This window comes from Chenopodium album, chromosome 26 (assembly GCF_948465745.1).
Source record: "Chenopodium album chromosome 26, dcCheAlbu1.1, whole genome shotgun sequence".
Lineage (NCBI taxonomy): Eukaryota > Viridiplantae > Streptophyta > Magnoliopsida > Caryophyllales > Amaranthaceae > Chenopodium > Chenopodium album.
Genome location: NC_137859.1, coordinates 34,829,876 through 34,850,502, shown reverse-complemented (window position 1 = coordinate 34,850,502; position 20,627 = coordinate 34,829,876). Strand labels below are relative to the sequence as shown.

At 35.9% G+C, this 20,627-nt stretch overlaps 1 protein-coding gene and 1 long non-coding RNA gene across 8 annotated transcripts; one reads left to right on the top strand and one right to left on the bottom strand.

Annotated features, from left to right (window-relative positions):
- Positions 1–5,510: 5,510 nt before the first annotated feature.
- LOC145618312 (uncharacterized) lies at positions 5,511–7,262 on the bottom strand. 2 transcript variants are annotated; one of them, XM_081673090.1, is made up of 3 exons: positions 7,125–7,262; positions 6,489–6,762; positions 5,511–5,889 (listed from the first exon to the last, which is right to left on the bottom strand). In XM_081673090.1, exons 1-3 carry the CDS (start codon positions 7,154–7,156, stop codon positions 5,719–5,721), a joined length of 477 nt encoding a protein of 158 aa, XP_081529216.1. In that variant the 5' UTR covers positions 7,157–7,262; the 3' UTR covers positions 5,511–5,718. The 2 variants fall into 2 exon arrangements, with proteins under 2 accessions (XP_081529216.1, XP_081529215.1); XM_081673089.1 differs by having other exon boundaries at positions 6,489–6,765; positions 7,125–7,258.
- Positions 7,263–7,418: 156 nt separating this feature from the next.
- LOC145618167 (uncharacterized) lies at positions 7,419–20,341 on the top strand. Of its 6 annotated transcripts, XR_014107860.1 has the most exons (7): positions 7,462–7,479; positions 7,845–7,904; positions 7,992–8,079; positions 8,801–8,971; positions 9,770–9,845; positions 11,001–11,111; positions 19,588–20,341. It is a non-coding gene; the product is annotated as an uncharacterized LOC145618167 (long non-coding RNA). The 6 variants fall into 6 exon arrangements; XR_014107859.1 differs by lacking the exon at positions 7,992–8,079 and having other exon boundaries at positions 7,419–7,479; positions 19,588–20,340; XR_014107862.1 differs by lacking the exon at positions 7,992–8,079 and having other exon boundaries at positions 7,419–7,479; positions 10,969–11,111; positions 19,588–20,337.
- The last annotated feature ends 286 nt before the right edge of the window (positions 20,342–20,627 follow it).

Sequence of the window (20,627 nt, the reverse complement as noted above, 5' to 3'; positions counted from 1 at the left end):
CTCTAAGCCTCCTCCACCCCCTTCGCCCCTTTAATCACCACCCTAATGTTCCAAAATTAAAACCCTGGCCTAAAGCCCTAAAATTGAAACCCTAGGGTGGTGATTAGGGGGGAAGGGGATATAGGAAGATTAGGGTTGGTTGAGCAAGGACTTCCGGCGAGGGGTAGGGGGTCAAGGCCGCCACGGGTAGGGGATGGGGGTATCGTAAAAGGGGGTGGGAATTGTGTGTTGGGGAAGCAGAATCGAGGTGGTAATCGTGGTGGGGGGAACAAGAATAGGGTGGATCTTGTGGTGGGGGAAAGGGAGGGTGGGTTTAATTTCGTGGTGGGGGATTGAGTGCGGGGAGTGGGTTTCATGGTGGAGGAGCTATCGGATGTATTAAAGGGCCAAAAGGGGGCCGCCGGAGGTGGTGGGAAGGTGGTGCTAGGGTTTGCCTAATTAATCAAGGTTTAAGAGCTACTAATTAGTAACTAGATAAATAATAATATCATTAAGAGCTTAAGTATGTTGATTAGTAAAAAAGGTAGTAGTTGCTAAAATTAATCAATTTTAGGGTAGTAATTAACAACTTTTTTTTTTTTGCGGATAGTAATTCACAAAGACCCCTATTTTGAGGTAGTAATTAACAAATTTTCCTAATTTTCATTAGAAAATTATTGTGTATGTGTCTGTGAATAATGTAAACAAATAAATAAATAAAAACAGGTAAAATTGGTATAAACCACCTTTTTTGTCCGACTTTTTAAAAAAAACCACTTTTAAGTTTTTTTTTTTTAGCTAAACCACCTTTAAGTACCTAAATTTTTTATTGCATCCCCCCTATTTTAAATCTAACATATTGCATCTCAACCATCCACTTCCAAATCATCAACCATAGCAAATCTTTTCCTTCCATATCAACCATCCACTTCAATTACCTCAATTTAGGTTTTGAGAATAAACAAATACTACAATTTAATTTTTGTAGCAAAATTAAGTGTGGTTTTTTAGAGCTTTACTCAATTTAGTCATGCATATATATAAAGGGGAGGGTCAAATGTTTTTGGACAATTAGTATTATATGCACCATGGTGCACCTAGAATTAGGTGCACCACATCTATACTTTTGAACATTTTACAAAGTAATGAACATTTAGTAAAAAATTATGAGCACATCACAAAAAATGAACATAAACATGCAATTTTATGTTCATATTTTATAGAGAAATGTTCATTTTGTATATAGTAAATGTTCATTTTATATTACAAAAATTGAATTATTACGAGTCAGACAAACTTCTTTCAAAATTTGTGTGACACGTAATAATTCAAAATTTGCGATTGTTCAGATTTTTTTACTAAATGTTCAAATTTTGTTATTTGTTCAGATTTTTTTTTTACTAAATGTTCAAAAGTATAGGCGTGGACGCGTGGTGCATTGCGATTGTTCAGATTTTTTTACTAAATGTTCAAAATTTGCAATGTTCACATTTTTTTACTAAATGTTCAAAATTTGCGATTGCTTAAATTTTTTATAATAAATGTTTAAAAGTATAGGCATGATGCATTGCGATTGTTCAGATTTTTTAACTAAAATGTTTAAAATTTGAGATGTTCAGATGTTTTTATTACATATTCAAAATTTACAATTGTTCAGATTTTTTTAGTAAATGTTCAAAAGTATTGGCGCGGTGCACCTAGTTCTAGGTGCACCATGGTGCATCTTATAATTTGCGGTTTTTGGAGGTGAACAAAATACATGATTTAGGAGCGAAAGTCACAAGTTGTGGGCCCCTTTGACGTCTTAGTTATTTTTATCGTCATAATTTGAAATAGGGGTGGTGCAATTAAAAATTTAGGTACTTAAAAGGTGGTTTAATTAAAAAAAAACATATAAGGTGATTTTTTCAAAAAAGTTAGACATAAAAGGTGGTTTTTACCAATTTTACCATAAAAATACAAAGTATAGTCATGATAAGACTTGGTTTAGGGTCATCCTAAAGTCTACGGAGGCCCTGTGCGATTAAAAATAAATGGGGCCCCCATTCAATCTATAGTATTCCGTGTAAAATTGTGGATGATGTATCTGTTTGTTAAAGTTTTTAAGGGTTGATACCAAAAGAATAAGATCAAACCCTTTCTCGCTTTTTTTGGATCTTATTAGTCTAGAAAATAGGATTACCCTTAGCGCATAGCTCCTATTGATTTAGCAAACACATAGGATGAAAAATGTACCATTACATGTAGAATAGGTGGCACGTGGTAAGTACCACTAAATGCATAATTGTACACAAAAAGTACTATTCAGACAGCTTATACATTAATAGTACATTAATTATACATACACAATGGTACATTATATTGTACCACTATAGAGTCGGCTTCTTCCAAAAGCTTGCCAAATTTACATTTTTGCCCTCCTATATGTTTATGCGCTAAGATGCACTCAATAGGATTATGTGCATTTTTTTTTTTTAATTTCCTTATTTATAGTTTTAGCAGATATCTTTTCTAAGTTTGGTTCAATGTATTTGTTAGATGTGTACGATTTGGAGTGTTGTTTATTACTTTATTAGTGATCAAATAGTAGGATGAAGAAATTTTAAAGCTTAGCATACATTTATTATTGTGTCATGTGTGGATAAGTAAACTAAGGGTCTGTTCATATTTACTGAATTGAGCTGAACTGAACTGAATTAAACTTATTGTAGCTGAACTGAACTGAATTGAGCTAAAATGAATATTTTATGTGAGAGGGAAATTAAGAGCTGAACTGAACTGAACTGAATTGAACTGATTGGAACTGAACTGAACTGATTGGAGCTGAACTGAAATGAACTGAAATGAAATTAAGTAAATGTGTAAAGGAATTGTACCCAAAAAAAAAAGAGTGAAGAAGTTTAAAAGTTCATGTAATGACGTTCACGTTTAACATTATCAATTTTTTCATTTATTATAAGATAAATATTTTCAAAGAAGATTAAATTTGAGCTAATAAGTTCAAGTAAGTTTAGATAAGATATACTTATATACATTACATGTTCATATTATTTACAGTAAAATTCGGATCGGGTCAATAACAAGTCGGGTTGATTTCGAATCAAGGTAACAGGTTATAGGGATGAAAGTTCGGTTTTCGGTTTGGTTTTTTGCCCAAACCGAAACCGAACCACTTTAATTCGGTTTCTGTATTTTTGAAACCACACAGCACAACTTTACTTTAGAAACCGAACCAAACCAAATCATATTTATTTCGGTTTCATGATAAGAAACCGAACCAAACCGAATTCAGCATAATATCATTAACAAGTTCTAAAACTTCTAATTCAACAAGTTTCAACTTAACAAAATCAAATCAAACCAATCGATACACATAATTAAACAATTTTTAACAACAAAGTAACAAAATCAAACCAACCAATCCATACAAACAAGTTTTAACAACAGAATTGAACTAGTTTTTAACAAGAACAGCAGCACTGCAGTCTGTAGCACAACAGCAAAATGGCAGAAGAGTAGTCATACACCAAACCCCTACACAACGGCCCTTCCCTAGAATTTGGGTTTCAAAGTCTAATTCGACCATGAAAACACTAGATCTAGTGTTTTCATGGTCGAATTTGACATGAAAACCCTTTAGTTGATGCCCTTGATGGAGTTCGAAAATCCTCGAAATGGTTCGTCGATGGTGATGCGAATGGAAGGTGGAGAAGTGAGAAGAGAAAAGGAGAGAGAGTGAAGGGGGAGAAGTGAGATTGAGAACTAAGAACTTGAGAAGAGGAAAGGATAGTGAGTGAGAAGACTGAGAAGATCAGAAGAGGAGAGAGAAGGGTGAAGTGTGGAGCCACGGAGAAGAGAGAAGAGGAAATGAGAGAATTAGGATTTTTTTTCCATTTATATACTTAGGGTAAATCTGTTGGGCTAGGGTTATTTTTTGGGTTTGGGCCTATATTTCGGTTTGGTTCGTTTTTTTCGATTTTCACTTTCTTAAATTGTTTTTTTTTTTGGTTTTTCACTTTCTCAAATCGAAACCGAACAAAAAATCGAATTATTTTCTTTTCAAAACCGAAACCAAACCACTTTTTTTTTTTAAAAAAAGCCAAACCATATTTGTTATTCGGTTCGATTTTAAACCGAATTTGTTTCACCCCTAACAGGTTGGGTTGAATTTCGAGTCGGGTTAGTAACAAGTCGAGTTAAATTCGGGTTGAGTTAAGAACAAGTCGGGTTGAATTCAGGTCGGGTCCGTAACAGGCTGGGTTAAATTTGGGTTTTTGTTTGGTTAAAACGGGTTTGGATCAATTTTGGTTCAGGTCGGGTTCGGTTCAGTCAATAATTTACGGGTTACATTCAAGTCGGGTCATCTCCAGGTCGGTTCATGTTCAGGTTCGAGTATCAAATACTTGGATCAACTGGGTTCTAGGGTTGGTCTCAGGTCAATTCACTATTTTTTCAAGTTCAGACGAGTCGATTAATAATCAGGTTCAACTTAGCTTTTGACAGCTCTAGTAAATTAGCTAGGAACTTTACAAAATTGAGAGCAAGTTCACAACTATACCATCGGAGTTGTTTTTAGACCACTTCCAATGGTGAGACTCAACTATGAGTATTGAAATACAAAATGAGTTGTTTTTTACTTCCAATGGTGAGATCATACCCACTTCTCAATTTAGCAACTCATATTAAATATAATTTTCCAATGGTAAGACTCTCTAAAATATACAAATGTCACTTTCAATTTATGGCCATCAATTATTGTAAGATTAAAAAATAATAAAAAAGGTAAAACTTAAATAAATTACAAAATATATTAGAATATTAACAAGGGCCCATACTTTTTATCAAATGAGACTCAAAATTTAGTACGTAGTATCTAAACATAGCAAAAAATACTCTTTCTCCTAAAAATACTCACTTGAATCTCACCATTGGAGAGGGTCTTATATGCTTTCTCTGTAACAAAATACTCTGTAGATCTTACACTTTGATGATAAATATGAGCGATATTTTATTAAAGTATAACATCTATTTCGTTACGGAGGAATTATACAGAGTTACATAGCTGAATAGAGTGTATAAGATAGCAAAGCATAGAGAGGGGTGATCAGTATGTTTGAAGCTAAAGGTTTAGCACATATGCATTTTAATCTGATAATTTATAAATTTGCATGTTTGAAGCGATTGACCTCGTACACATTTTAATATGATAACTAGTGTAACATAGACGCATAGTTGATAGTTGGCTTACATGTTAGATCTTTCTTATAAGAGGTTGGGTGTTCAAATCCCCTTACCATCATCTTTTTATATGAAGCAATATCGAGTGACGTGGCATAATGATTTAGGTTGATTGAGTAGTGATGATGTGACATAATGAGAGATGGAGTAGGTGACATGGCGTTGTCTACGTGGCACAGAGACATTCTTAGTAAGACCTTTTAATAGATTAGTATAAATTTATGAATTTGCAAATAAAAACTTAACACTTCATATTAAATTTCCCCTATTTAAAAACATTACTATGGTAATACTTGAAGAAAACTATAAATAAATTTCTCATTATCAGAGTACAATACTTATAAGAAAACTCTAAAGAGTAATAGGCACTAACATAAAAAGCCAATTACATAGTATTTAACAACTCATCAACATACTTGTAAACATGAAAATGTCATACTGTCATTTACATTACTTTCTATTATTACACTAATAAACTAAGCTAATATTAAGTCTCCATTATTAAACCTTACCCATAAGCGAAGCTTTAAGAGGACTTGTTGGTTCACATATTTTTGTGGTTTCCGACAATTCATTAGATTGCATCTTGTAAACCTTTAGAACATTCAATAATCCTCCGATGAACATAAAAAAACTTCCGACTATGCCCAACCATATGAATATAATTTTAGCCTACATAAAATATCCAAGACCAAAATATTAGTCCAAATATCATACAGCATACATCAACAATTATATCATAACAAGATTAAAATGAACAAATACAATATCCTCAATGAGATTGGTAAAAGTTGTTTTCAAATTGTTAGAATGGCATAAGTTCCTTTTGCAAAACACAATGTTACGCTATATTCTCTAAAGCCGATTTGGTCAGCTTACTAATCGTAGTAAGTTCGATATATACCAAAGACATCTTTCTTTGAATGGAAAAATTAAGAAATAGCATTAAGATGATCTCAAAGCACACAAATAGAATTGATGTTATTAAATCGAAAATTTAACTTGAATGCAAATGAAGAGGATGCTCAGGAAGGACAAGACCAAACCAAAAAGTTGAATCATACAAACGAAGATATCAAATTCATTCTTTGTTCCGGCAAGGCAAAGTATAAATAAAATTGATGTTAAATAGAAAACTTAACCATGTATAAATAAAATTAAATTGATGTGTAAATAAAAATATGTTAAATTGTTCTTTAAAAAAAAAAAAAAATGTTAAATTGAAACTTAACCATGTATAAACAAAATTGATGTTAAATTGGAAACTTAACCTGAATGATAATGGAGAGGATGCTTAACAAGGACAAAAGCGAACCAAAACATTGAAGACTACCAACAAACATATCAAACTCAATCTTTCCTTGAAGGCGAAGTATGAAACCACGTAAATTGACAATTGAGATGAAGAAAAATCCAGCCGCAACAAGTATAAGTCCAGATATCTGCTGAGATGAGAACTGGGCTGTAAAACCCAATATTAGCATAACAGTAGCCAACAGGTAAATCACATTATCCATGCGCTCTGAACGAACCCTCGTATCCATCCTGCTATCATCAAATACATCTATTATTAATCAACCTCAGTCATCGATACACATATAATATTAAGCTAATCCAAATTTCAAACCCTAGAAATATTTATTTATTTATTGGTGAAGGAAAACCCTAGAAATTATAGACGAATTGCAAACAAAATTCGCAAAACCAGTGCTTAAACAAACAAACGATGTATTCAAATGTTTAAAATCCAGATGTTGAAAAAAAAAAAAAAACAGATCTTTAAAATTGAAAACGAAAATTAACAAGATTAGGAAAAAAAATAAAAATTCAAACGAAGATCTTAAATATAATTAAAAAAATCAAAACGGAAATACAGAAACAAATTGAAAAAAAAACACAATATTTACCTTAGAATACTCCCTTGAATTGATTCACCCATTTAAAGCCGCTTCAATGGAGAAGAGAGAAAGAGAAGTACGGTTGAAAGAGAACGGAAGACAGAGAAAGTAGATGTGCTGTTGTTCGGTAGTTTTACTAGTTTATCTCAGTTTCCCTAATTTCTCCCTCAAATATGAGTATAGTTTATTAAATACGTGTTCCCATTTTGCCCCTGATTTGTGCAAAGACGTTTTTGCCCTTACTTCCTTTTGTCTCTTTTTCTCTTTCTTCTTTTGTCTGGCATTCTTCATGATAAGCTCAGTTGTTCACCTATTTATTTTCTCTCTCCTCCGGTCCTCCTCTTCCATTGAAGCAGCTTCGGAGGTAAGGTGGTTTAATTTAACAATGTAATAGTCAGTATATATAGTCAATTTGGGGTTCGTAGATTCGATTAGATTATCTAAATCAGATTATTGAGAATTCCATTTTCTTTTCGAATTTTGTTGTTGGAATTTTGTTTATATTCATGTTTTGGTGTGATTATTTTGGAATAATTCAATTGATTCTTGTTTGTTTGATTGATTTTGCGTAAAATTTATTGAACCCGAAAACTCCAACAAGTGTAAAAGGTTTTTATGTCATATTGTTAGTAAGCTCATAAGTTTTTCTCTTTCCTTGTCTAGCCATTGCTGCTTGTTAATTCATGTTTTTGTTTTGTTTTGGATAGCTAATCTACTTGTGCTATGCAGAAATTGCCTTTGCTAACTCATGACCTTATTCTGAGAGGTGCTATTCCAGCCGAGTTTGAGGTATGAAATTGAATTAGTATTCCCTATTCATCTGATTCACATAATAAAGTCTCGAATGGTTGACAAATTGTCTGATTTAAATTGTAGATGAATAAAATTGCTTATAAAGAGGGACATAGTATACTGTTTAATTAGAGAACAAACTTTTTCTTGGCGCTGCTATCATATGCCAAAGGTACAAGATTGACTGATTGAGTTCTCTGATTATGTCAGATTTATGTGGTCGTTTATTCTATTTGTTACGTACCAAATTGTCAAATCTGTGGTCTTAAAGACTTATGTTTGTGTCATACCAAATTGTCAAATTGAGCTCTCTGATTACCAGAGGGTTTGTCAGATTCCTAAGAAAAAGGTAGTCATCATAATTTACTTGATTGCTTGCTTCTTTTCCACTTGGGTATTGGATTTATTGATTTAATAAGTGTTCCAGGAGCAAACTTTTGAGATCTACCAAGAGTGTGTGTTTGTCTTGGTAATAAGGTAGAGTGGGATCTTAATGTTGAGAGGGACCAGTTAAGTCGTATTGTAGAATAAGTATCGTAAATGAGTTATGGTGTATGTTGAGTGCTAATAAACTTGTTTGATCCATGAGCATACTAATGATTTTTATTTCGATTTTAAAGAATGGATGCTAAGATTTAATCTTGCTAAAATTGTTGTTGTTTATGTATGGGTACATTCAAATGAATGTTGAGAGTGTTAAGCAAGTACTGTAAGTGTTTGTTTATCAAATTTGTCCAATACTTTGCACCTTTGAGGTTTTATTTTATTTGACAGGTTTTGTATTGCAATAGTTTTGAGCTGAAACCAACTTAATATTTTCTTGCTCTTGACTGAAATACAATTGATGCCTATTTGCTGTAATGAAATTTAATTTTTGTTGTTTGTGTTTACAGAAAATTGGATTTTATTTCTTTGGCGAATTATAGTTTAGATAAGGATTCAGAGAAAGATGCAAAAGACGGTGATGGAATAGCTTCAATGCCTAGTCTTCAGAGCTATTGGGATGCTACGTATTCTGACAAGCTTGAAAGTTTCTACCAGCACGGTCATGCTGTTGAAATTTGGTGCGTTGTGCTATCATGCTTCTTTAAATATTGCAGACTTCAAAAAATCCTGTGTACCCTTATCTTATCTCTATTTGTAGGAATATGCATTTACATGCTTTCATCCTTTCATTATTTTGCTTGTTTCACAGATAATTATTTTATTATGCTATGGGTGTGCTTATTGTGAGTTTACAAGCATAGATACTAATTTACAACTTCTTGCTTGGACAATTTTGTGAGAACATCCCTTGCTAAGTAAGCATCTGGTCAGAAAGAAACTGTTGACTTTTAGATATATTAGGCTGTCATATTTCTGTTAAATCAGAGCTCAATACTTTACTGGTGTGGACGTGTGGTAGTGCCTGTTACTCACCCTATTCCTTTTTGAATCGGTAGAGATCTAAGCCAAGGTCTCAAACCTCTTGGCGGTTTAGATTATGATTTTGCTGTTGTTATAATCTAAAATAATAACATTGCAAAACTGTTCAATATATTCAGTTTTATACTGAGTGAGTTTTTGTAATTTCTGTTTGGTTTATTTGTCTTACGAATTCATTTTTATAGCTTATTCGAATTTTATAACAATATCAACCGATTACATGCGTTGTATACTGTTTAGTCTTCAGTTACTTTTCAATTAACGTGCAATGCCTAATTGCCTATATATGGAACTAGATCACTAAATTATAAATGGCTTTGTGTTATTTGTGTTCATACACGTGGAGGAGTAAATTTAGATGATTCATTAATGAAAATGTCAAAGCTTAAGCTATTCTAATCAAGCATTTGGATGATAACAAATATAATGTGGGATAGGCTTTTGTCTTCAGACTATCAACCCAGCTTGATGAATCCTCCCAAGGACGCAGTTATTGCAGGAAAACCAGACGAGGTAATATTATCCAAGTCTTCTGCTGAAGAGTCAAATGAGAACGAAATTTTTGTCTAGAATATGTTACGCATTGTTCATGGCTTACCACTGGTTGGTTATTGTTTCCAACATCATTTTCCTTAGCTCTCTTTAAGATATGTTAAGTTAAAAACTATTACAAGTTGCCTCTTCCATTTTCAGAATGAGCCTCTTTTAGACTTCGATATGTTCCTCTCTCTTTGCGAAGAAGCACAGATCATGACAAATGTCCATGGAAGTAAAGCCTTACATACAATAGCTGCTTTGCCAATATGCATTAAATAGCTACAGGAATTTGCTTTGAATTGATCAGTTTGCCCGTTTGTGTACTTTATTCTTTATTTTTTAACATTCAAGGATAGGATATGGGCACATGTCTACTCTTTTTTAGTGGAGTCAATTTAAAAATTATTTAGTTTTTAAAGGATTGTTCAAAGTTCATGAATACTATTAAGTGGAAAAATTATGTCTTGGGTGAGATCTTTTCACACTAATATATTGTGAGACATGTAAGTCACAAAAAGGTAGCAAATTGTTTAGAGATGCTCACTGGTTAGCGTTTGCCAGGAGGCCCGGCAATCCTTGATATATGTCAACGGTCAGCAATCTCAGTATCAATAAACAGCGGGTCTACTCATTCACTGCTAGAGTAAAATAGTTTTTTTTTTAGATCCTGCAAACTAACATTCTTTAAAGGAACAAAGGAGATGCATAATAATCAGTCACCTTGGATTTGTCATACATTAGTATTTGTCTAATAATAGGGGATGCCCCTGTCAAAAAAGAAAAAAAAGGGGATGCCATAATTCTTATATATACATTTTCATGGACTAAGGGCCTAAATTTTCTAGGGAGATTTTATTTATATATTGAATTCTCTCTTATTTTGGTGAGTGTATGTCTGTTTGTCATGTTTTTAGCCTTTACAATGCGGTTGCATCATAAAAAGGAGAGTATAATCTTATTTGCTTTCGAACCTTTGCTCATAGTCACTGATTTATTGGTATAAGTAGATAAAATCATCTTAAACAAGAAATAAAGGTTTACAATTCTTGAACAGAAATATTATCTTGAGGTCTTCTAATTAGATTTATCTTTGCTGCAGCATGTTGCGGTTTTTTTTTTCTTGATCCAAAGACTGATAAGGTAGTGGTAAAGATTGAGGCAGCAACTCTGAATCTGATTGATTTAAAGATACAAAGCGTATTCTTTGGCCCTTCTTACCGTGGAAGTTCCCCACAATACTTGGTATGTCTTACACTCATACTGGCAATACCGCTGTAGTTTTTTTTTTACTCTCTTCACATGAGCAGCTTAATCATCATCTTTTGTAATCTGAAATTTGTGTGTGAATTAAGGTTGCACTTATCTTTTCTTGTTGAGCATGAAGTTACTGCACCTATAAACCCCAAGATTTTGGGTTTCTTCAGCACTTATCTACTGCAGGGGTTTACCCCACTCCTCCCCTCCTGCTGATTCATAAACTTTTAAAGAATTTGCAGTCATGTGTTTTCACTTGACAAATACGAGTAGTTTTGTTTATCCTCCCTCTGGCCCCTTCCTTTTACCCGTGAGAAAGCTGTGGATGGTGGGAATCTGTGCCTTTAGAAATGGTGGGTTTTTATTACAGGCATACCTTGAAATACTGGCCACAAATCCTATTTCAGAATTTTCTATATTCCATGAACACTTTGCCAGGCTTTTGGTAAAAGAATTCTGCCTGTAAATGACAAAATTTTTCTAATGTGGCTCTTCTATTTTTTGGATGAAAATAATTTATAGAGATTTATAACCTGTACTATGCTTGCATAATGAATTCTTAAGAGGTTAGCATCAACGAGCAAGTCACGAAAGGAGAATGATCCCAAATTCCTCTCACATTTGAGCATGAGAAAATAGCATGAATAATGCTTTCCTCATCACAATTACACAGTTCACACCAACCTTTGTCACGAATATGTCGCCTATGCAATCTCTCAAGTGTTGCCAGGAATCCCATACATGCTTTCCATAAAAAAATTGCGCAACTTTGGTGGACCATTAACACTCCAAATCACCTTCCATACTGCATTGCTAGCCCCTCCAAATTGTGATTTCCACCCTCGAATGTGCCCCAAACACCCAAGCCAATAGCCAGATTTTGTGGTATAAAGCCCATCAACAGAAGGACCCAAAACCACACATCTTTCACAGCTCTAACACTCACTCAAAGGCAGACTATGCACAGCAGCAGCATCCTCAACCAGAAGGTGAGACAGAGCCTCATTACACCAGCCCCCATTAATTTCATCAATCAACTCAGCCACTTTATGATCAGCTGGGCTCTCGATATTTGGGGTAAGAACACGGCTCACATTTTCCCACGGCAACCACGCATCATCCCGCACACTGATATCCATCCCATCCCCAATTCTCCATTTTAAACCATCCAATAGAAGAGCTTTCGCCCCCCAAATACTCCTCCAAACGTAGCTCGGGTCGTAGCCCCTATTAGCCGAGATAAAATCACCATTCTTGAAGTATCTCGCGTTTAGGACTTGGTGCACAATAGAGTCGGGATTACGAAGTAGCTTCCACCCTTGCTTAGCCAATAATGCTTGGTTAAAAGTCCCCAAATTGCGAAATCCCATCCCACCAAGAGACTTGGGAAGGCAAATGTGCATAAATTTATTTAATGAGAAGCTTAGAAAGTAAGTAGTTCCCTCTAGGTTCTCCTTGGGAGGGTTTTTCTAGGTCTTCCTAGGTTTTCCTTTTTTGGAAGGTTTTTTGTTGTTTTCTGCCGCTTTTTCTTTCCTCTTTCTTTCCCTTTCTATCAATCATGGCTTTGAATTCTGGTAATGATTGTGACATAATCAAAAATTCCCTTTTTTCTAAAGAAAGTAACTCTCAAATTGTGAACATACAAAAAGACATTCCCCTTCTGGATGTCAATAAAAAATTGGAAGATGAAGAGGCTCTGGGATGGATTGTTGATGAAGCAGACGAAGATGAAGCCCGTATTGAACTTGGACTAGTTGGGAAGATCTGGACAGAACGTAATGTGAACATGAATGCGTTTATGGCAACCATGAAGAACGTTTGGCAACCGAAGTTTGGTGTGGATATAAGTAACATTGGGAAAAACCTCTTCGTCTTCCAATTCCACCATTGGAAGGACAAACTCAGAGTCCTTGAAGAGCAGCCCTGGCACTTTGACAAGCATGCCATTGTTCTTGGTGAGATGGAAGGATCTGAAAGGCCAATGGATGTGAAACTTGAAGAGTTACCAATGTGGGTAAGAATCTATAACTTGCCCTTTAAAGGTAGACTTAATACTGCCAATCTTGAATCCATTGGTAATAAAATTGGGACTTTTCTGAAGATTGACAATAATGGAAGCAGTGGCATTGATAAATCGATTAGACTGAGAATTCGAGTGAATGTTACGAAACCTTTAACTCAAACAATAAAGGTTAAATTGAGGGGAGGGTTGGAAGAATTTTTTGATGTAAAATATGAGAAACCTCCACTTTATTGTTTCTGTTGTGGATTGATTGGCCATGGTGTTAAAGATTGTGACAAGTGTCGTGATGAGGATGATCCAAAACTCAATTATGGGGCTTGGCTCAAAGCTTCTCCTTGGAAGCAAATTAGAGATGATAACAGTTCTGAGAAGGAAAAAACGAAAAGCTCTTGTGTAAAAATCTTTTTGTTACAAGGCCAAAACACAAAAAAGTTGATGTTCCAAAAGAGAAATTAGTGAAGTAGTGGAAAAACTGAATACCTGTGCTATCACGTCCAACCCGGTGGAGGAGTTAACTCCAGGAGCACAGGAGAGTACTCTTGCCTAGATTGATTGCTCTTCTGGAGATAAAAAATGAAGATATGCAGCCCACCATGCTTGACCTTGATGCTTCTGCCTTAAATCAATATGAGAAGCAGACTAAAGGGGTGTTAAATAGCAGTGATGATAATATTGAGAATCCAATATACCAAAGAAAATTCAAAAGAATTTCTCGCACTTTGATTGACAGCTCTAGTCAGAATGAAAAATTGATAGGCTCTGTTCCTAAGCAAAGGGACATTTCAAGGGATGATGGAGACCCTATGCAAATGGATGACAACCTGAGTTTGAAGAAGAGAGTGATGGAAGCAAAAGACAAGAATGATAGATCAACAACAAGGTGGCAAGCCCCACTAATAGGGCTCTCGGTGAACAATGAAGCACATCCTTTCATGGAACTGCCGAGCAGTCAATGCTCTAAGGCGTATTGTGATTACAGAAAACCCGTGTATGTTGTTCCTTCAAGAAACTAAGATGAGTGTTAGGGAGATGGAAAGAATTAAATTAAAAATGAGATTTCCCAATATGTTGGCTGTTGGGTGTGAAGTGGAGGGTAGAAGGAGACGTGGTGGTATTGCTCTTCTCTGGAAGGATGACTGGAAAATTAATGTTAATTCTTTCTCTTGCAATCATATTGATGCCATGGTGAATGATGATGGCAGATTTTGGAAATTTACTGGGATATGGATTCCCTGACAATGAACATAAGCATCTCACTGGTTCCTTAATTGAGTCTCTCCGAAGTGATGATGGCATCCCTTGGCTTTGCGGTGGCGTTTTTAACTTAATGATTTGGTCCACGGAAAAACTTGGGGGCTCTTTCTTCAACTACAATGATTATGTCTGAAGGATCGTGTGCACAGCTCGAAAAAGAAAAAATTGAAAAAACTTTTTCTTTTTGAAGAGACGTGGTTAAGAGAAAACACTTGTGGCGATGTTATTGATGATGCGTGGGATCCTGGTGGTAATGTTGCTGCTAATATTGCCCGCTCTGCTAGAATGCTGAGCTCTTGGAGTAAAAAGACCTTCGGCAATGTTGGGAGGGAACTGTCAGCGTGCAAGCAACAAAAGACCAGATTAATGGAAACCGAACAATCCTTTGATGTTATTAATCAAATGCGAGCTCTTGACGAAAGGATGGATGAACTTGAAGAACGTGAGGAACGGTATTGGAAACAATTTAGTAGGCAAGAATGGCTTAAGGAGGGAGACAGAAACACCAAGTTTTTCCATGCCAAAACAAAACAACGTTTGAAACGCAATAACATTGAATCTCTTAAAGATGATGCGGGGAATATTTATGAGACGGAAGATCAGATTGCCGAGGTGTTGGTTAGACATTTAGACAGCCTTTTTGGTACATCTAGCTCGGTTGATACTGCTCCTGTGATTGACAAAGTGAAGCCTTTGCTCTCAGATTCCATGAAAAGTATGATGGTGGCCGCTTTCACCAAAGAGGAAGTTATTGAAGCCGTGAAACACCTGCACCCTACAAAAGCGCCTGGCCCCGATGGAATGTGTGCCTTGTTCTATCAGAAAGTTTGAAGTAAGGTTGGCAATGATGTTGATCGTGTTTTAGGCATTTTAAACAATGGTGATGAAATTGGTTCTATAAATCAGACTTACATTGCTCTCATCCCGAAAAAAAAAAATTCCGCGAGTCTCCCGTTGATTTTAGACCAATTAGTTTGTGTAATGTGATCTATAAAATTGTGGCAAAAGTGCTTGCGAATAGATTGAAAAAGGTCCTTCCGGATATCATTCATGAGTCTCAGAGTGGTTTTGTTCCGAGAAGGCTCATCACTGATAACATTTTGGTCGCCTATGAGTGTTTTCATTATCTGAGGAATGAGGAAAAAGAAAACTGGGAAGAAAGGTTACCTTGAAGCTCGACATGAGCAAAGCCTACGATAGAGTGGAATGGTGTTTCCTTGAGCAAATGATGATAAAACTGGGTTTTCCACCGGGTTTTGTTTGTTCCATTATGGCTTGTGTTCGTACTGCCTCTTTCTCCATCCTTGTTTATGGTCAACCCTTTCGTGGCTTCCTTCCGTCTAGAGGTCTTCGACAAAGGGGACCCTCTCTCCCCTTTCCTATTCATAATTTGTGCAGAAGGTCTTTCCACATTATTGAGAGATGCGGAGAGCAAGAAAAGGATCCATGGTATTAAAATTGGAAAACAAGTTGACCCCATCTCCCACTTGTTTTTTTGCGGATGATAGTTTGCTTTTTGTTAGGGCAAATGAAGAGGAAGTTGAAAATGTGCTGGATATTCTTTCCACCTATGATGAGATTGCTTCGGGACATAAACTGAATATGGATAAGTCCGAAGTCTCCTTTAGCCAAAATATAGTGCCAGAATTGAAGTTATCTTTTAAGGCCGTTGTGGGACATGAGAAATATCTTGGGTTGCCAACCTACCTTGGTAGCTCGAAGAAACAAGTTTTCTCCATTATTTAGGATCGTGTTTGGAAGAAGTTAAAAGGGTGGATAGAGGGTTTTTTTATCTCGAGCCGGAAGGGAAATTCTCATCAAAGCCGTAGCGCAAGCGATTCCCACTTATGCAATGTAATGTTTCAAAATTCCGACAAGCATCCTTAATGAAATTGAAAGACTTTGCCGAAACTTAATCTGGGGCCAAAGAAAGGAGGAACAAAAGCTCGCTTGGGTTGCTTGGGAGAAGACTTATGTGGCAAAAAAGGAGGGGGGACTTGGTATGAGAAATCTGCAAGCTTTTAATACAGCGATGCTTGCGAAGCAAGCCTGGAGGATTCTGAATGATGAAAACATTGAAACAAAAATATTTCCCTAAAGGAAACTTTTTGACCGCAAAGCTGAATTCGAACTCCAGTTTCACTTGGAGGTCCATTTTGTCTACTAGAGATCTCATTGAAAAAGGAGCTCGGAAAATCATTGTGAGTGGCAACTCTACTGCTATATGGGATGATCCTTGGATCCCCACCATGCCTGCGTTCCGACCTCTTCCAATGCAAGGTCGTCTTGACTGTAAACCTGGTATGGTTTGTGAATTAGTTTGTGATGGTGACTGGTCCCCTGATATTTTGAACACTCATTTCCTTGCGTGGGAGGTTGAGGAAATCATGAATATTGCCGTTGCCAGATTTGGTGGGGATGATGAGTGGGCGTGGCATTTCACTAAAAGTGGCGAATTTTCTGTCTGAAGCGCTTATTATGTTGAGTTGAAGGCCATGTCTGTGACTCGTGCTTCCTCCTCTGTGACTGAAAATGATAAGAGTGTGGAAGAGGTTGTGGGGTGCCGATTTACCCTCGAAGATTAAAATGTTTGGTTGTCGTGTGCTCCACGATAGTGTGGCTGTTAGGGGCTCCCTCTCCAAACGTGGTATGTCTGTTAATACCACCTGTGAGTGCTGTGGCTCTGATGCTGAGACTTTGGCTCACTCACTTTTCCCCTGCCCTGATGCCAAACTGTTATGGTATGTTTCTCCTCTTCGTCGGGATGCTCCTTCAACCCCTTCTTTTTCTGTCTCTGGATGGATTTCTTCTCTGACTGCTATTTTTAAAGATGGTGGGATTATTTTTGGGCTCTTTTTTGGGGTATTTGGTTGAAGCGTAATGCCTTTGTCTTTGAGAATAGAGTTATCTCTATTGAAGATATTTTGTTGAAAGGTTCGAGTCTGGTGGGTGAGTTTGCTTCTGCCAATGAGGCTACTGACCATGGTGTAATTTGCCCTGCTGCTGCCTGTTCTTCGTGGTCTCCCCCGAGCCTTGGGCTTTTCAAAATCAACTCTGATGCTGCCTGTTTTGATGATAATTTGGTGGGGTTTGGTGCTGTGGTTAGGGATTGTTTTGGTAGTGTTAAGATGGCTACTTGCTGCTCGAAGGTGGGCACTTGTGAAATTGAAGTGGCGGAGGCTATGGCTGCTAGACACGCTTTGTGTTTGGCCTTGGATGCTGGCTTTCATCATTTGGTCTTGGAGATTGATTGTGCGAACCTTTATCACAAACTGAAGAAGAATCTGAAGGTGAAATCTGCTGCTGGTGCTATTGTTGAAGACATTCGAATGCTTGCTTCTCATTGCTCGTTTTTATCCCTTAGTCTTGTGGGTAGAAAGGGGAATGGGGTTGCTCATACTCTTGCTAATTCTAGTAGAAAGTTCAGTGTTTTGCAAGTGTGGACTGTTGTTGTTCCACCTTTTGTTGAAAGTGCTGCTACTCTTGATGTACCCTGATTTTCTCTCTTTTTAATGAAGCTTTTCGTGTCAAAAAAAATAAAGAAAAAAAGAAAAAAAAAAAGAAACTTGGGAAGGCACGATGACATCAGGTTGATTAGAGCATGATATCAGGTTGATTATGCATTAAATTATTGGTGATTTGAACTGGAGTTTGAATTTCCTAAATTCTGCTTCAGCTATAGTCAATATCAGATTATACTGTTGGTATTGTTGATTAGCTGTGATTAATCTGATTATTGATATTTGTGTTGATTTTAGTGTGCAATGACAGAATGTCCTGTAATATGTCGGTATTGCAAAAGAAGCCACTTTTTTTTTTTTTTTTATTGGTATGGCATAATTTGTGATTTAATCTGTAATGGGTATTTGTTTTTGATCTTGATTTCCATGTTCAAATTCTTTGTTTACACTCTTTAATTAAGAAAGGTTTTAATTATGAAAGGTATTATGTAGCGTGGTGATTGTATTTCTTTTAGGACTGTTGTACATTTTAAATTTTGATGGGTGAAATTTGCCTTAATGGATAGGTATATTATATGCATAGTAATAAAATTAGAAGTGGGATAAGAATGTATGATTGGTTGTTTTGAAATTTGAATAGTAGACATCTAGAATTGCCATTTGTGTTTGGCTTCTTACAGGCCCAAAAAAGGGTATGTTAACTTCTGTTCTCCTTGATATTTGCAAAGGATTCAGATATGTTAATTTTGTTCCTTTTGTTGTCAACATTTCATGGGGTTAATGTCAAGTTGGAGCAATGGAGGCAAAGGTTGGAATCTAGAGGGTTTAAGCTAAGTCGGAGTAAGACTGAATATTTGGTATGTCGTTTTGGCACTCAGAGGGGGACAAGCAATGAAGTGGTGAGTTTGGATGGAAAGGATTTGACCATGAGTGAATGTTTTAAGTACCTAGGGTCGATCATCCAGAAGAATGGTGACATTGATCAAGACGTGACCCACAGGATTAAGTCAGGGTGGCTTAAATGGAGAGCGGCCACGGGAGTGCTATGCGACCGCAGCATTCCCTTAAAGTTGAAGGGAAAATTCTACAGGACTGCCATAAGACCAGTGTTGCTCTATGGTACAGAATGTTGGGCTTCTAAGAAAGAGCATATTAAAAAGATGGAGGTTACGGAAATGCGCATGTTAAGGTGGATGTGTGGAAACACTTTAAGAGATAGAATCAGAAATGAGGTTATTCGCAAGAAAGTAGGTGTGGCGGGCATTGTAGATAAATTAAGGGAAAATCGTCTGCGTTGGTTTGGACATGTAAGACGGAGACCCGAGGGTGCACCGGTGCGAAGAGTGGAAGAGTGGGACCATGGAGGGATTAAACGAGGAAGAGGGAGACCAAAGATGACTTGGTTGGAAGGAGTGAGGAAGGATATGAAGTGCATGGATTTACGTGAGGATGAAGTTTTGGATCGTAAGGGATGGAGGAGAAAGATTTATGTTGATGACTACACGGAATAATCAAATTTGGTTCATGTTAGCCGACCCCACTTTTGGGATTAAGGCTTTGATTGATTGATTGATTGATTGATTGTTGTCAACATTTCTTTCCAATGTCACATTGTCAGCAGTGGATAAGGTTATATGTATTATTTTAATTAATATTTTATCCAATTGGCATCTTCTTACACTGTGTATTGATTATCTACATACTTTAATTTGATTTGCCTTTATAGATGAAGTGAGTAAGGCACCAGATGCAGCTTCTAGAGCAGGGAGTTCTATGAAGGTGTAAGCTGCTAAGGATTATGTTTGGAATAAAGACAATGCTTCTGTTGCAGCATCTGAGAAGGTCGTTGATCATCAAATCAAAGAACGAAAGAGTAATGTCATGCGAACCAACGTCTTGACCAACTTGATTTCTAGTTGGGAGGGCTGGAATCAAGCGCTGACATTCCTGATAGCTGAAGGCAGTTTATGGGTCATTTCAAGTTCTATAAGGTTTCCGAGGAGGTGAAAGGGTTGGTGGATAGGTTTCAGAAGAATATAATGGGGATAAGCCTACATTTCAAGTTTTGTGATTTGGAAAGTGAATTTACATTAATGTCTCACAATACTTTTATATACACGGATAATTTGTAGTTAAAAAAAAAAAAAACCTTTTAAAAGCACCATTTTGCAAAAAAAAAAAATAACTTTTTAAAAGCTTTTTGGTTACTCCCTACGTGTTTTAATAATTGTTACAGTTTAATCGGCACATAGCTTTAGACAGTTTAATTGAATTAAATAAAATAAGAGGTAAGTGGATTAATTAAAGTATTTAAAATTGTAAAAGAAAGATAGTGGGTTAGTAATTTATTAAAAAGTTATGAATGTCAGAGGAAAAATATAATAAAAAGTAGTGGATTTGGGTGGAGATCGTGAGAAAAGAGAAATATAATATTTAACGGTAATTTTTTGTCAAAAAAAGAAGTATAATACTTATTAAAACACGACCGTATTCGGTAAGTGTAATACTTATTAAAACACGGAGGGAGTAAAAAAATCACCACGTTTTTTTTTTTTTTTTTTTTTTTTTTTTTGCAAGAAACCTATTTCATTAGTAATCCTCTAACTTAATCAATAACTATATACTAAAAGACACACCAGCAATGACACGTGTCATCTCCTGGTGTGTCTTTAGTTATTTTGTTTTTTTAAAAAAAAATTAAAAAATTAGAAATACTAATACTATAAATCTTTTCTATAAATATAGAAATTATTCCTTAAGAAATGA

Bases quoted from the DNA above. Each gene is read 5' to 3' on its own strand.
- LOC145618312 (XM_081673089.1), bottom strand. From the start codon at position 7,156: ATGGGTGAATCAATTCAAGGGAGTATTCTAAG. The intron at 6,766-7,124 runs GTAAATATTGTG...ATTTGATGATAG, and splicing joins ATTCAAGGGAGTATTCTAAG to CAGGATGGATACGAGGGTTC. The intron at 5,890-6,488 runs GTTAAGTTTCCA...TATTTTATGTAG, and splicing joins TCCTCTCCATTATCATTCAG to GCTAAAATTATATTCATATG.